This window comes from Ambystoma mexicanum, chromosome 11 (genome assembly GCF_040938575.1).
Source record: "Ambystoma mexicanum isolate Mex_15411 chromosome 11, UKY_AmexF1_1, whole genome shotgun sequence".
Classification (NCBI taxonomy): Eukaryota; Metazoa; Chordata; class Amphibia; order Caudata; family Ambystomatidae; genus Ambystoma; species Ambystoma mexicanum.
Genome location: NC_090934.1, coordinates 1,129,086,426 through 1,129,103,690, shown reverse-complemented (window position 1 = coordinate 1,129,103,690; position 17,265 = coordinate 1,129,086,426). Strand labels below are relative to the sequence as shown.

General features: G+C 47.1%; 1 protein-coding gene across 5 annotated transcripts in view; it reads left to right on the top strand.

The window, feature by feature from the left end:
• The window catches only part of TPM1 (tropomyosin 1), a 121,621-nt gene that overhangs the window by 21,146 nt on the left and 83,210 nt on the right, over window positions 1-17,265 (top strand). The window contains exon 10 of one of the 5 annotated variants that reach the window (XM_069624469.1): window positions 452-714. The exons of the other annotated variants lie outside the window; for them this stretch is intronic. Within the exon in view, the coding sequence (XP_069480570.1) occupies window positions 452-455 (4 nt within the window). The 3' untranslated portion in view covers window positions 456-714. Of the gene's footprint in view, window positions 1-451; window positions 715-17,265 lie in introns of those variants that run through there. 5 annotated transcript variants of the gene reach the window in all.

Genomic DNA, 17,265 nt, shown 5'->3' with positions numbered 1-17,265 from the left:
ACTTCTTTACTTGATGGCTCTGTCCTTGAATTCGGTTTCCTTTTAGTTCTGTATAATGCTAACATGTCAGATGATCTCAGTACCATGCAGATAATAAGGCAGAATTAAAATACCCTGTTTCTTAAATCTTCCGGATCAATGATTATGCATTAGACGCTTGTTTGAAGTTCCTCCCGCCATTTTTATTCCATAAAATTAATTGCAGTTGTAATAGGAACAATATCTTTGAGAATTTTTGGATTTGTAACTGGGTTTGTTATGAGCTCCCTCTGCCCCCCCCGTCCCCCCAATCCCCTCCCTTTTCCTTCCGTGATGGTGCTTCACATATCCAGTTGTGCTGTGGTGCTGACTAATTTTAAAGCTGGCATGCATATTCCAAATCTTTTAGTTGCTTCCCTAGTTTAACTTCCTTTTTGGATCATGCAATATTTTTCCACCTCTCTTCATCCAGATAAATTCATTGGTTCCAATCTTCAAAGGATCCACCTGGACTGGATAACCATCTTTTATGTGCTCCACGATGTTTTGTACTCTACCAGCCTATCTCTATGGGCTTGCGTACATTTTCTATTCTGCTTCCCACGGGTGGCCCCACTGTGCCTTCCATTGTACAGTAGCACAATTTAAAAGTAAAAAACGACTCCTTGTATGAACTGTACTTGTTTACCATTACTAAATGATTGTTACTTTATAAATAAAGTAAAAGCTTTCCCATTTTAGGCTTTTTCTTTATTGCCCGTAGCATGTTCAGTCTAATCACCACAATGGCTCACTCCAATGTGATAGTAATGGGTTGTTAGCTTTTATTTGTGAGGGTTTGTCGTCTTGGATGAGATAATTGAGTTATTGTGATCTCGCGCAGGGTATGTCTATGCAGCTGATGCAGTGAACCGTCCATGACGATGCGAGAAAAACTTGTTACTGTAACTATTGGAAGATTCTTATGGGGTGGGAGCATTTGTCGAAGTGTACTACACAATCCTTCAGTCTAACTGGATGACTTCAGTCTGCTCTAGTTTCCTGGATCCTTTACCTGTTGCTCAAATGTACTGGATGCAGTAGCAGTAATGTGTTGTAATGGAACCCTGATGTGTTTATTCCTGCCCAAACGGTTAGTGGGTTGGTGGTTGGTCAGCCACATGGTCAGTTTCGAGAGAATACACTCCTGCTGTTCTTACCTCTTGGTTCCCTAAGCCTCCTTATTTCACTGGCGACGCGGAGTGAGGAAGGTGACGGACCTCGAAACCATGCGCATGCACTTCTCCGGTGTCTACTGCTGTCTTCACCGCCCCACCAAGACTGAGCGTGTGGTGCCAGCCCCTGCAACTGTGCTGTCAAAAACAGGTGCTAGTGCTGTCGTTTTGTCCAGATTTCACCCCCCCCCCCACACCATGGATTTAAGATGTGGAGGGGTAGGGTCCAGGAGCGCACCAGAGCATACGAAGACACGTAGAAGTCCAAAGAAAGGACCCTACAACCTCGGTGCATGATAGCTATTTTGTTGGCATGGCAACCAGCTAGCGTTGCAGCAAGTGCTGCAACGGCCACTAATGAGGTGAATTCAGTCACCAGCTGATTGAAAGCGATCCCAGCCACCCCAAACGCTAGGAAGCTGGTACTGTGGAACATAATCATGGTTGATTACTTAAAGATCCTCATAAGATAGCAGCAGTGTGCAACAGCTGTAGCACTATGCAGCAGAGCAATGCCAGACCACCTCCCGCATTCCTATCATCTCTAGGTGAGTCTCCTGTACTATGGGATCTCTGGGTGAAGGCATGTAAGGTGTACCTTAGAGCAGCAGCGGAGCTAAGTATACAGATGATGACGAGAGAGAAGCAGCACTTTTGAATTGTTTGGGCACAGAAGGGCTCAGTGTTCAGACACTTACCTGATGAGGAAGTACGTGTGTCTGGCAGCAGAGAAGGAGAACAAGTAGTGAGTCTATATCAGACGGCTTAAAACAAATAATAATTGTGGGGTGTTTTTGGAAAAGACCCAATGTAGTGTTGAAGCGAAACTACTTTTCCACAGCACATGGGGCAAGTGAATTGATTCTTGCATAACTGCTTTGTGTACTCCACTTGCTTATTCACCGGATGAATATATAAAGGTCCAGGTAATGAGCAATGCGGGATAGACACTCTCCATTGGATAAAGTGATTGAGATTGCAAGGGCCATCAGAGTCCCACGCCAGTGTGCAGGTGGTGGCGGAGAAAGGGGACAGGGTGGCACAAGGAGAGACTGTGCAGGCCATGCTAGCACTCAAGAAGGTGAGACCAGAGTAAAACAGAATGATTACCACACCAAAAAGTGCGGCAGAGGGTCATTCAGTACCAGAGGAAGACCAGCGTGTAGAAAGTGTGGGTGGACTCACACTCTACTAGGGCCAGGGTGTGTCCGGCCTTAAACGTGGAGTGCAGGAGATGCAATAAAAAAACGCACTATGCCAGAATGTGCAAGTTGACTAGTGAGAATGCCGGAGTGCAAGTGGTCAGGATGGTAGAGGCGGAAGAGGGTTCTGCTGGAATGGTGGGGCGTGTGAGCAGTGCAACGTGCAAAGGTGTGCTGTTGCATGTTATTATTTTGCATTTATATAGCGCCTTATGTGAAGGACAGTCAAAGGTTTGTGGGACCTATTGACTGTAAATGATGTAACAATAGAAATGTTGGTGGATTGTGGTTCACTGTACACCATGATTCACCTGAACTGTAAAAGAGAACTTATGGAAAGGTGTCACCCCTCCAACCTTCTGGCATCAATCCCAGTGCGTATGGGTAAGTGCCTATCAATGTTTTGGGATATGAATGGGCTGAAATAGAGATCAAGGGGTGCAAGACTGAAGGGAAGTTGTATGTAGCGCACAAAGGAGTGTTCTGGGATGGGATAAGCAAGCCGCTATACGCTCTGGAAAAGCTGTTACGGTGTTGTGTGGAAGAGCGAAGCCTAGCAGAGAGCAGTGTATCTACGGATTGAAAGCGCATTTCCCATTGTGTGTTCAGACAACTAGGGATGTTGCGTGGGTTTTTACACAATATTGTACTTGAGAGGGGCAGTACCCGAGGCCTATAAAGTGAGATGGGTACCGGTATTGGCTAGGGAAGGTCTGCAGGTCGAACTCTAAGCTGATGGAGGCAGGGATAATAGAGAAGATAGTCGTCCGAGGTTGTCATGTGTGGTTTCAGTGCATAAACGGGATGGGTGTCTTGGAATGTGTGCTGACCTCGGGGAGCTTAACTAGAGTCAAATGTGTGTGGTCAGAACATTCTCTGAATGAGTTTGAGCAATTGAAGGATGTAGACATGGCCCCATCGTTGAGCTCATTTGATCCGAAGAGTAGAACGGTGCTTACCGTGGATGTGAGCAATGTTGGTCTAGGAGCGGTGTTGGAACAGTGGCAGGGTAGTAAATTCAGGCCAATTGCATTTGTATCTAGTTCTGAGAGAGGCGTTATGCGATGATTGAGAGGCAAGCTTTAGCAGCTTCTTGGGCATCTAAACACTTGGGACATTTTGGTGGGGGATCCCGTACATTATCCGAACGCATCTCAAACCCCTCATGTATGTGTTGACCACTAAGGGCATGGGGTCTGTATTCTGCAGGATTGCTAAGTGGATGGCTGAATTAACCTCGGGTTGGAGTATATTGTTGGTTCAAGGAATGTGGTGGCAGACTGTCCCTGTGGGCCGGGGCTGGCTTAGAGGTGGAGCTGGAGTGCAAAGTGAATACCCAGGTCGCCTGTTGTTGACAAAAGTGAATGGGAGAGTGTGCAAATGATGTGGAGTTGGCTTGGATCAGGAATGTTTGCGTGTCGGGTGGCAGAGTGAACATCAAACGAAGGGAAGGCATGCATGTTTTGAGTGAGTTGGCAGAGGCTCCATGGGGCATCTCTAGAGGAGATGGGTTGATTCCACTCCTTAGATTCAGTCCCATTATCATTGAGTTGGTGCATGAAGGCCATTTAGGCAGGTCCTTTACGAAAATGAGACGGCGTGAATCATATTGGTAGCCCGGAATGGATGAGAATGTGGAGGAGATTGTGAAGGAGTATGTAGCGTGTTCGTGAGCGATAAAAGTAAGGCAATGCAGCCACAGCCTGTTTATCCATTTACGTTCCGGGTGTGGTCAAAATTGGGGTTGGGCATTATGGCTCTCATGGAAGGACTTGGAGGTGGACTGAGATTTGTGGTGGTGGATTATACATTGCGCTGGGTGGAGGCTGTTTTGGAATCTGTGACTGAAGGTGTACCAGCTGGCATTGTCACTGACAATGGAACCCAGTTTGTTTCTCTCCGTATGCAGGAGTTTTTGAGGAACATGGGCATCAGGCATCACAGGACAGCTTTGTACAATCCATCGGCTAGAGGCTTGGTGGAGAGGATGAATGTGAAGGGGGCTATTTAGTTGGCAAATGGTTTGTGGAGTGTGGTATCTGAGGCATTGACGGCTTTTAGGTGTACGCCGTCATCTTTTACGGGTCGCTCACCATTTGAACTCATGAGATGCAGGAAGGCTGGTTGTAAGTTGAGGACGGTTGCACTCTGGGGAAGAGTCCCTACCAAGGTAAATTAGTTGGATGTGTTGGAGAGGATGTGTACCCGTCAAGAGAGGGTCCGGTCACAGCAAGTGGGGAAGAAACTTGTGAAGGTGAGGAATCCCAGGTTTGTAGCGAAAGGTTAAATTGTCTAAATGTTTCCTCCGCATTTGGAAAGGGTTGGTACTGGATACGTGGGTCTGTATGATGACTCGTGGTGGAGCATAAGGAGGATAGTGGTGCAAAAGGTGCACCCGCATTGCCCACGTCACCGTCTTCACTTGGGCGTCTAGTTCAAGGTCCTGTTTGGGCAGTTGTGAGGACGTACATGGGAGTGAACGAGCGTGCGAGGAGGGAGTTGTGGCTGGTGTGGCTGGGGAAGTGAGAGTGGATGGAACGATGAAGGGGAAGCCTGACATAGGTTCGGCTGTTGATGGCAGGGTTCCAAGGATAGACCTCTGATCAAATTGGCCGAGACTGGGAAAGTGAGGTGTTGTGTTGCTGTTGTATTTCAAGTGCATTGCATGTCAATTTCATGTTTTGTGCCATTTATTCCATTATTAATTTGCCATTGTTTTATGGTGCACTTATTTCGTTGCCACTCTGTAGCTTATTGTTTTCCATTGTTTTTTGCCTGTTTTTTTTTTCTTTCCATTTTAGTTAATGTTTCTGTGTTGTGCATTATTGGGGGGGGTTGGGGTGCGGGGGGAGGGGCGTTGGGGTGTTCTAATGGAACCGTTGAGTGTTTATTCCTGCACAGAGTTCCACATTCTTAACGGTTAGTGGCTTGGTGGCTGGGCAGCACAGGGTCAGTTTCAAGAGAATACACTTCTTTTTATTGTAATTGGTCAAATTACTTTTTACAAATGTTAAACAATACAAATTTCAGTAGTTGTAATAACACCAAATACAATGTGGTGTAGTAATTTGACAACTAGCATATACACATATAAAAACAATATATAACAAAACAAGCTGGCTGGTCTTCAACCAAACAACTGACAAAATGTACATGATACCCTGTGAGGCAATGGACAGAACTCAAATGCTTACCGGTGAATCGTGTACATTAAAACCTCCATAATGAGGAGTTAAAATAAACTAATGTTTGCCAGTGTAGGCTTAGGTTACACCAATTACATGATTCTAAATGTCAACATCAAAAGTTCTAACACCAGTATTATTTAACCACAATAGAAAGGCACTTTGCCCTTTTTTAGGCTCTGGAATGTGGTTGCTAAGTGGACTGAACATGTGGGGAGTTTAGGCAATGTATCCAAAACGAATTCGACTTAATAGAATCCTAGTTGTGAACCATATCTTAATAAGTGCTCAACCTGGAACACTCTGAATAGATGTTTAGCTATTTCCAGCATACCATTACACCCGCATATGCGACACACTAGCTGATCCCTTGCTAGATTCATCTGAGCACCCAGAACGGAGACTATGGGCAACTGGTTAATACGTAAATCATTCTACGCACTTCTAGTCTAGGATCAGTGTAATGTACTGCTGAGGTTTTTTATACTCTAGAGCCCCAGCTATGCACTTTAAGATTTTTGTTAAATGAGCATTTCAAAGTCTAGTACCCCTTCTTATTTTCCCAGTTTGGATACCAGATGGTAATTAAAAAGGTGTTCATTACTGATCTTCATATGAATTATTTTTAGCCTGCTTTCTTCGTCCACAATTGGCACCCAAAATTTGCAGGATCGGACAAAGAGGCGTCCTCTTAGCCTTAAAATGTAACTCAACCCCTTTCCACCTGGGAAGCCAGTGATATTGGACCCAGCTCCAGACGCAGGGTTTCCATGGGAACTGAGTTTCAAAAGCTTCCTCCAAAATGCACCCTTTTGATTCAAGCATCTTGTATCTTTCATGGTCCGTGTCTCAAGGCCATATAAAATTGCTGGGCAGAAACACTGTCTACAGAGTATTAGTACCCATTCCAGGGAATAACCTACTTGTTGATGTGCAAAACGGCTAAACAAGTAGGGCAGCAATGCCACCTTTCTCTTTTTAATAGAGACAGTATGGGGGTAGCTGCTATCTGCACTCACCTCCAACCCGAGGTAGTGCTCAACTTACTAAATTACTCAATGTCCCCCAGGCTCGTAAAAAACTTCACCCTATTAATTTTCTTTCCTGCCACCAGCAATATATTTGTTTTAGCAATGTTCACCACAAGATCCTTCTCCCTGGCATACTCTGCCAGGTGCTCCAGCATGGCTCTACATCCAGAGAGGGTGTGATCAAAGATTACAAGATCGTCGGCGTATAATATTCCAGCGTTCTTAGTTGCTCCTATTGGTGGTGGACAGTTCGAGCTTTCATACATTCTCTTCGACAGATCTGTAACGTAGAGGTTAAACGGCAGAGGAACCAGAACATGTCCTTGCCTTGACTCCCCTGCTGAGTACTACTAGTGCAGTCTCTTCCACCCCGCCCCCTACCACCGCGTTGTCGAGGCGTATTTTAGCACTCGTCTCCTCGTGCAACTACCTCAGCAGGGTCAGAAGCCAACCCAACAACTTCAACTTGTTCCAGAGTCTATCTCTGTTAATTAAGTTGAAGGTTGAACTAAATTCTCTGAATGCCACATAGAGAACCTGAGCGTCCCTCCGAGAGGCTTCTATAATCAATCGATCTAGCATACGAATGTTAATGCACAGTAGAAGAGCATGGCCGAAAACCCGTCTGCAGATCATTGAAGATATTCTCAGCTTTAACCCAGTCCTGGAGTTCCTTTACAACCAGGCCCAAGAACAGCTTACTGGTCACGTCAGACATGGACAGCAGTCTGTAGTTTCCTGGTTTGTCCCTGTCCCCACCACTTATACACTGGGACGAACACAGACTGCCTCCATGTGGACGGGATGGTTTGTTCATCACACACACAATCAAACCGTGCTTTCAAATGGGGAACCCACGCAGCAGGGTTCTTTTTAAGGACCACATTGGCTAAACCATTGGACCCTGTCCTTTAAAGGATTTAAGGGTGTTGATGGCCACCAGCAAGGTGTTGCAACCTCATTCACCCCCATGCCCCCCCAAACCTTGGATCACCAAGGGCCGAGGTAGATCATCACCAATGTGTTCCAGCCAAGCAGCCTCATTGATGGGATTTAGAATATGCTACTCTCTGGGTCTTGTGGCTGCAGTTGGTAGCTGTCAGATGGTTCTTGGATTTCTAATATTCAGGGCTCCCATCAGCCGCTGCCATTGTACGTTTTTCAGATCACGTACCCACCCACGATAGCTATACTTAATCACTCTCATCCAGTGCACAAACTAGGGGGCAGGACAAGCCCTCCTTCTTAGCTCGCGCATTTCACTACGCATAACGCACCTAGCATCTCGAACTTGGTCATCGAATGGGTTAGTGTGAGCTTTACCTATAATCGTGGGGCGAGATGTGTTTACTGACGCTAACTTTGTCATAGATGTGCATTCCATCTCGTCCACACATAGTGAGGAGTATGTCAGCCAACTGGCCCTTCCCAGGCTGTTTACCCAGCGTGTAGCCCTCCCGATGCTCTCATTGGACCACCAAATGCAATTCCCAGAATGGCTTGTTACAACATCCTTCATTGCAGTTCGCCCAACATCGTAAACGGGGAAAGGGAGTGTTCAACTGTGTGGAATGATCACTTTGGCATTTGGACATATATCTAGGGATTTCACATGCTCAAGGACATCATTGCTGCTAAGAAGGTAAAGAAGGTAATCCAGGGTGGCCCACTTACGACCACCCACCCATGTTCCTTTTCCTGGTACATCCCCCCCCCCTTCCTGGTGTCCAAAGCCTCCTTATTTCATATTGCTATACTATTTGACTGAGTTGAGTCCTCATTGACATGACCTGCGTAATCTGCTGCTTCTTGGGGTGGGCTATCTGTCATTGCTAATTTTTAAGTTGATGTAACGGGAGAAGGAACACCTTAAGATGCAGCTAGTCGTACTAAAGAGGCTGAAATCCTCTCTGGATGATGCTTTCGTAGAAATCTCAAACTATAGCTGTTAGCCTGATGCAGACATGATTAAATCCCAGGCATGGCTTAATTTATGGCCTCAAGCATGCTCAGTGCTTGGACAGCCATTGCAGCCTAAGCCCCCATTAATTCCATGGGCCAGAACACTTAGCGTGCCTGCCGTCTACTGTCATGACATCCAGCAGGTGTAGCATAATGGCACTACCACCTCCGGCACATGCCTGGGTGCCTGCCCACGTTCTTTTCAGTTGGTCTCTCAATCCGGGTCATACTGGAAGCAATGAAAAGGGTGTGGGTTGAAGGAGTAATTGCCACCAGTCCAAGTTTGTACGCTAGCAAAACGGAAATGTTTTCCTGGAGAGGTGCACATGGTGCTGGAAAGCCAGACCAAGTTTGTATCAAATTGATCTTTGCTACAGTTTTCTGCTTTGTCTGCAGAACACTTTGGTGCTTGTAAAACATTTGCTGGTCTTGATTACCTATTTTAGTCTAGTAGGGGAACTTCTTTGAAAACAGTTTAAACCAATCCATAAAGCCCAGTGTGCTCTGCAAATTCCATTTCCTTTATCCTTCTGTACGCATGTCATGTTTTATACTGGGCACCACTGCCATTTCCATGGTATCCAGGCGTTCGTTTGGCTCTGTAAGGCCAATCTGATTGGGTAGTGGAAGAGGAAGGGCAAAGGGAGAGGTATAGAATGGATGTGATCATCTGCTGATGGTGCAGAATCAAGAACAGCCATCTGTGCATGTGGGCTTTCTGGGTGCTTTTTTTTTTTTTTGCATTGTGGCTTGTGTCTGGAAGGGTGGCATCCAGTGTTCGTGTTGTCTAAGAATTTTATTTATTGGACATTTGTATGGCACCTATGTGTTTCCAGGCGCCACAAGCCAAGTTTGGGGTTGGGGGTCATGGGTAAAGAAATACAAAACAAGAACTTATATTTCTTTGTGACAATCCTACCGTGCAAGTGTGAGACAAAGTTGGTAAGTGCGGGGGAGAGGGAGAAGTGCATGAGTGGGGTGCCCAATGGGGGATGTGGGGGCGCCAAGATGCCAAGGAGAGAGGGGGGGGGAGTGAGGACCAGGTAGGGCTAGTCTGGGGAAGGGTGCCCGAGAGTAAGGGATACTGGGAGGACGAGGCGGGGAATGCTCTGGCACCTGTATAACTCAGAAGGAACCAGGCCCCAGTTTCAGTGGCAGAGGGACGTAGGCACGGGAGAGCGAGAGAGAGGGGGGGGGGGGAGGAAGAGGAGAGAAGGTAACTCTTGAGAAGTTTCCGGAACTTAAGCTCTGGCTCAAGCCTCTGAGGGGGGGGGGCAGGGAGGCTGTTGCAGAGCCTTCCACTCTCTTCTTGGAAAAGGGTTTTACCTGCAGAGTTTGAGCCAGAGGGCCAAATAATTCTAGCAGGGAGTTATTTAGAGAGGGAAAGCTGGATGTAGAGGTTCTAGGCCCCAGACAACCTTGTGCATGATGCAAAGGTTCTTGATTTGGATCCTTGTGGTCACCAGGAGCAAGTGTAGAGATTTAGGGCTGGAGAGATGCAGTTCCCTGGGTTTGAGGCCAAGAAGTGGTGTCTGTCCTATTCTGGATTAGTTGAGCAGGGGTGAAGGGAGGAAAGGCAGATTGCAGAAAAGGCTTTTGCAGCTACCACCTCTGTCCATTCTCTGGCTCCTCTACCACTTCCTCTGGGTGTACCTCTACCCTGTTCCCCAACCCGGAAGACTTTCAAGTGCAGCAACCTGCTTCACGTTACAACTCTTGCTCTGCTGTCAAAACACTCCAGACATCTGGCACCTCCTCAAAGAACTTGACCAAGATGTCCAAGACTTAGTTCAAGGCCAGCTCTGTCACAAGTTTTGAAACTTTCCTCCATGACGGCTAGATCCTCTCAGAACACGTGGCTCTGATCCTTCCAGAGTGGGTCCCTGCTTCGGTCATTCCTATGCAGCCTCCTCCTTTGAATGCCTGGTATGCAGTCTCTTGGCCTCTCGCTTGGCTTCTCACTGTCGCTGGCTCTCTTGGCCTCTCTTGGTCTCTCTCTGTGCCCACCATCCACAGGCCACCGGGCCAGGTTGCCCTCTTCCTCTCGGAGTGGGCTGACCTCTCCTTCTCTCCTTGCCTCTACCTTCCAACTTCTCCCCCTGAGACCTCCACATCCACCTGGATGCTTCTAATCCTGGGCTCTTCCGCAAACTCTGCAACACACTTTCCATTCTACCCTCTGGTCCGACACTATGCAGGACACACCTTGGATATTCTCATCTCCTCAGACATCACCCTCTCGCCACTCCTATCTTGGACTGACCACTTTCTGCTCTTCTCACACCTGAAAATCTGTCCCTCAGGCTAAGTCCACCCCAGCACTGCCACCCACCTTCTGTTATTAAGCCCATGCTGCATGTGTCAGTGGATGCCTTCACTGCTACTCCTATGCCTGTGGCTGACTCAGCCCTCTCTAACCTGCATCTTTCCATCTCCAGCATTCTGAATGGCCTTGCCCCTGTCATGAGAATCTGTCTGAAGCCTACCTCAAAGTGCAACTGGTTAGGGAGAATTCTAATTTGTGTGTTTTAATTGCCTTCAACCTTTAAAGACCCCCAGCTATTCTGCTGGACTAGGACTTGAAGTGAGATATTTTCCTCACTTACGTTTTTTAAAAATCTGATTTGGGCTGTGTTTCCTTTGTTTTTGGAGTCTGACAAACTCCATAGGCATCTACTTTTGTATGGTGATGCACAGCACCTTCAGCGCAGTCTCTCAGAAGTCCTTTGGATTTCTCTTAAGGTTTAAATACCTTGTCTTGGGTGAACTACTGTTCCCAAGAGTAGTAAGTGAAATTGACTTTACTTGGCCTTTCTCTGTAGATTCACTCTGTACATCCAGCACACACCATCTTATGAGGAGTGCTGGGGGGATTACTTAGTAGCCCCTTTTTCTACTTATGTAACATGTTTGTTACCTTCATGACTTCAAATGGCTGGTGGCAGTGGTTTATACCATTGTGCGTTTATACCGCAGGATGAACCCTCAGCTGCAGTATAGCACCCGTGGGTGACCATTGTGTCAAAATGGCCCTGTTTCTTTTTTCCCTATTTCTTGTTGGTGAGGTCTTTCTTAGGTTTTACTCTGCGCGCCAAACCAGGTTTAACTCTCTTGTTTTGCCTCTGACTACACTGTGTCTGGCAGGGCAGGAAGCAAAGGAGGTGCCTGAAACTCCCTGTCTATAGTCTGCTTGGTTACCTGAATGCAACCATGGCTGAGTTGGTGGCTGTCCCTTGCAGGACAGCCACCCTGCTGTGCGCGTGACAGCTAGGCTGTGTATGAATGGGAGGAAACTGCATAAAAGGTGAGTTTGGACTGAAGGCATTGTCGACCACTGGACGAAACATCAGACTAAGGAATCTGGAAGAGAAGCTTGATGCACCCTCTTGGACTGTTGAACTGCCCGGTGAAGCCCTGCGCTGCAGTGCTGAAACTCCATTTTCGAATCTACTAGAGATGCTCGGACAGATGACTTCTTACCTTGGGTTGGTGGGACCGACTAACTTGCTGGCGGACCTTCCCCTCCTGGCTGTACTTCTTTGCTCCTGGAACTGAGTGCCAGGGGATGAGAAATCCATAGTCTGCATCGTCATTAAGCCAGACCAGAGCTCCAAGACGATCCTGAGTACCCTCCCGAAGCGGGACAACCCAAGCCCGAGTCACGAGTGCTGGACTCCCGAAGAAAGGGAAGCCCATCAAGTGTCAAAGATCCGTGGTGGTGCTATTTGCTGGTAGCTGAAACAGAGAAGTGCAGTTGAAAGAACCCTTAGCTGCTGCCGACCTTCAAACTGCACTGCAGGAGTCCTCCAGACGCCCTCCCTCTTGTCCCACGACTGAGGCCCAGGATCTGCAAGACTGCCACCAGAACAGAAGCCAGCTGGATCCTCTTCTTCAAACCTAAGGTACTGTCTTGACTAAGGGGTACTTACCTCTTTTGTCTGTAGCTTGCATTATCTCAGTTGAGACTTGCAGTAGCTTCCTTTTTCCAGTGATTTCTTTACAAACTCTCTAACTTTGTGCTATCTAAAGAAGTGCCTCAGCTTCATAGACATCGTTAAAATTGACTTTGGCTGTCCTGGCTCCCTGCAGACTCTTCTGTCCCATTTAGTTTGGTGCATATGTTTAACTTGTATTTCTGGGGAAGATCATCTAGACTTCATTGGGAGATTGAAAAGTGCTCACATGCTCTAATCTGTTAAACCTGTTCCTTCCCTAACCTTTTTCCTTTTCCACAACCTCAGAATTTTACCAAGTACAAAAAGTGATGTATAAATGCCAATACTGTCCTAGTAATTGAAGTCACCTCTGGGTGTAGGAAGTGTGTATGAAGCATCTCTACTTGCTTGTATTGATTCTGAAAGTGTTAGACGTGTGTTTTTATTGTTGCATATTGCCCTTTTTAAAGAAGGCTCATTTAAAACTGACTGTTAAATAAATCATTATTTTACTAGAAAACCTTAAGTGTTTGTGTGGATTTCAATGCTACATCTCACAATTGCCCCTCTTGAGGTCTGGCTGCTCAGACACTCTATCAACTTGTGTAGTACAGAACTATACCAATAGTTGGGTTAGCTAATGCCGAGAGGATAAGACTGGTGCAGTCTCCCACAGGGTTACTGCATACAATCTTGCCTAACACAACTCTCCGACTCCAACCTCTTTGCCCAGTAACGCAAGTGCAGAGTGGCTGAGAGGAAGTGGAGGGCTTCGGTGCATCCTGTCAAACTGGCCTGCCGCCTGCTCCAAAGGCAATATAGACTCTGTCCTGTCCAAGAAGAGTCCACACAAGCCAGCTTCTCTGCGGCCGCTAACGACACAGCCCAATTTTCTTTTTTTTTTTTTTTTTTTAAATCTGCAAGGAGCTGGCCAATCTTTCTGCAGTCTCCATCTCTCCTATTCCTTCCCAGGTCCTCTGTAAGGCTCTGGCTTCTCACTTCACCACTAAAACTCAGGACATCCTCGCCCCTCTCTCCTCTTCCGCTATCTCTCTCTCGGGCCCCCCTCTGGTCGCCTTTTTCTCCTCCTCTCTGATAACTGGCTGTAAGTCCAATCTATTAAAGGGCCTTCCAATAGGTGCTCCCCTGTTCCTCCAGAACCATCAAGGAACACAACTCCCTCAACCCAGCCTTGGCCGATTTCTGCATCACTCTTTTGCCACTGGATCTTTCCCCTCTCTTCAAGCACTACCTTGTGTACCCGCTCCTTAAGAAGCGCTCTGCCAATCCTACTGTCTTGCAAACCATCGCCCGATCTCCATCACTCCTTTCCTGGTCAAACCCCTTGAAAAGTTGCCCATTCCCCCAGCTGGCTCTCCACACTGAAGCTGTCGGTTGTCTCAATGACCATCAGTCTGAATTCAGAGGCACAGAAACTGCACCTGAACACCCGTGAAGATCTGCGCTCTTTCTCTGGGACCGACCCTCCTAGGTCCAACTCTGGTCCTTGCTCTCCACTACCTCTCTCCACATGTGGTGTTCTCCAGGGCTCTAACCTCTCACCCTGGCTTTTCAATATCTTCTTGGCCTATCTGATCTCTACGTTTTACTTTGTGTTATGTGGATGACACTCGGCTCCCCTCAGACTCCTATCTTGCTCATTCCTGACTGTTTATGCGCGATTCAGGATTGTGCGCCGCCAACAAGCTCTGCCTTAATTCAAGTAATACTGAGATCCTTCTCATTGGGACTCCTGCTCCCACTTTCCCTCACTCTGGCTGCCCTACTTGGGCCCTCCTCCTTCGTTTGAGGCAATAACCTATTCATCCTTTTCTCACTTCCCCCAGAAGCTTACTGTCTGCAGAGCTCAGTTTCTCTCTACGTTGGTGTTAGGCCAGAATGTATGTTGTAACCCTGTGGGAGACTACACAACCATTGTTGTCTGTGTATCGGGTAACCCACCTATTGGTATAGGTCTGTACTACACAAGTTGGTAGTGTGACTGAGCAGCCAAACTTCTCTGAAGAGGGGTAAATGAGAGCTGCAGCATCGAAATTCACCAATCCAAGTATCCAAATAACACTTGCACTCCAGGTTGTCTTGTAAAATAATTATTTACTGCTCAGTTTTAAATAAGCATTCTTTTATAAAGGGCAATGTGCAACAATATAAATATACTTCAAAATACTTTCTCAGAATCAAGTCAAGCAAGTAGATGCCCTTTAGAGATGCTTCATACACACTTCCTACACCTTGAGCTGATTTCACTAACTAGGACAGTAATGGCATTTTTATATCACTTTTGCACTTTGTATATTCTGAGGTTGAGCAGTTAGGAAAGGTTAAAGGAAGGGAAAAGGTTAAACGGGTTCTCGGAGCATGTGAGCACTTTTAAATCTCCCAAAGAAGTCTAAATGAAAACCTTTCCCAGCAATATTAGTTAAAAAACCAATGTATCGCCCATGAGGGACAGTAAGAATCAGTTGATGGAGCAGTCTGCAGGGAGCCAGGACAGCCAGTCAATTAGAGCAAAGTCTATGGAGCTGAGGCACTTCTTAGATAGCAAAAAGTATTGCTCAAAGTTTGTTGTAGAAAATCATTGTAGGGCCACAAGCTGTTACACTTGTGAACGTTAGAGCTGGAATCCACTCTAGAAAAGCAGTTATTGCAAGTCTCAACTGAAAAGAGCAGAACTACAAAGAGGTAAGTACCCCCAGAACTACAGAGGTAAGTACCTCAAGTCAGAAAAGTGCCTTTCGTTGGAAGAGGATCCTGCTGTCTGGTTGCAGTGATGCAGATCCTGTGTTCCTGGGCCACAGTCATGGGGACAAGAGGGAGGACATCTGGAGGACTTGTCCACAGTAATTCAGAGGTTGGCGGCAGCTAATGGCTCTTTTCGGATCAGCTGCACTTTGCGGTTTCAGCGCCTGGTAAACAGCACCACTGCGGATCTACTTTCTTCACTCCTTGAGTCCAGCACTCTGGTGAGGTGACGCGAGTTTGGGTCGTCCTGCTTCGGGGGGTCCTCAGGAGACTCCTGGAGCTTTTGGCTGGCTTGCGGTTGTTGCACACGACTATGGATTTCTTGCCCCCCGGGCTTCAGCAGCAGCAAAAAAATAAAGCCAGTTGGGAAGTCTTCCAGCAAAGTTTGTCTCGTGATTAGTTGGTCCCACTAACCCAAGGGAAGTCGTCCGTCCGGAGCGTCTCTTGTTGATCAGAAAAGTTTCCGCACTGCAGCAGGGCTTCACCAGGTAGTTAAACGGTCCAGGAGGATGCAGCAAGCTTTTTTCACGGTTTCTTAGGGTAGTTTTTCCCAGTGGTCGACTCCGTCTTCACTCCAAAAAGCATTGACTTTTATGCAGGTTTCTCCCATTCATGTACAGCCTAGCTGTCGATCACACAGCAGGGTGGCTGTCCTGCAAGGACAGCCAGCCAATCGGGACTGGGTGCATTCCGGTAACCATGGAGATGAAGGACAAGAGTATCTTGGACTTCCCTGACTTCCTACCCTTCAGACACTGGAGCCAGAGGCGGGTTTCAGGACTGAATCCCACCAAAGGCAAAACTAACAAAAGGGCTGAAACCTGGCTTGACACGGAGAATACAACCCAAGAAAGACCTCACAAACCAGAAATGGTGAAAAAAGACCGGGGCCATTTTGACACCATGATCACCAAGGTGCTATACTGCAGCTGAGTATTCAGTCTGCGGTAGAAAAGCACAATGGTAGGAAAATTAAACCACTGCCCCCAGCCGTTTTAAGTAGTGGGGGTAAAACAAACATTTTTACATAAGTAGGAAAAGGGGCTACTAAGCACACCCCCCAGCACCCCATACAAGATGGGGTGTGCTGCACCTACAAAGGATAAGTAAAGTCAATTTCACTTTACTATTCTTGGCAACAGTAGTTCTCAATAGTCAAACCTTCAGAGAAATACAAAGGACATCTCTGACACTGCACTGAAGGTGCTGTCGCCATACAAAAGTAGATGCGTATCGAGTTTGTCAGACGCCAAAAACAAAGGAAACCTATAATACAAATCAGATCAAAAAGTGTGAAAGAAAAGGCTCACTCACTCCAGGGTTAAAATTGAAGTCCAGCAAAAGAGCTGGGCATCTACGTTTGAAGGGAATTAGCACAGAAATGAGAATTCACCCTAAAAGTTGACTACTGAAACAGCCTCTTTCTCAATCTGCCTTCCTCTAACTTCGCCCTCTGCAACTATAACTTCGCCCTCTGCAACTAATACAGAACAGAACAGGACTGCAAGACTTATCCTTGGCCTCAAGCCCAGCGATCGTATCTCCTTCAACCCTGAAATTCTCCACTGGCTCTCGGTGGATGCAAGGATCAAGTTCGAGACCCTCTGTATTGTCCACAAGGCTTTCGGGGCCTGCAATGCATCAACCCTCTTCCAAAATACCTTCCTTCTCGTGCCCTTTGCTCAGCTACCACACACTTTGAGGGTCAGATGCTTCGCCAGGCAAAGAGTGGGGGGAGGGGCATAGATCTCTCCTCTCCTCTGCAGGTGCCTCCCTCTGGAATGACCTCCCTGCACCTCTCAAACTTGAGCCGGACCACCTGAAGTTCTGGAAGCGGCTCAAGACTTTCCTTTTCTCCTCTGCTTTCTCCCTCTCCCTCCCCTGTTGACATACCTGTCTGCTGCGCTGGCTGGTGGGTCCCCTACACTGCCTCTGGGCCTACCGGCCTGTAACTGTAACCCTACTACCCTGCCTCCTTGAACCTACCAGAGTGG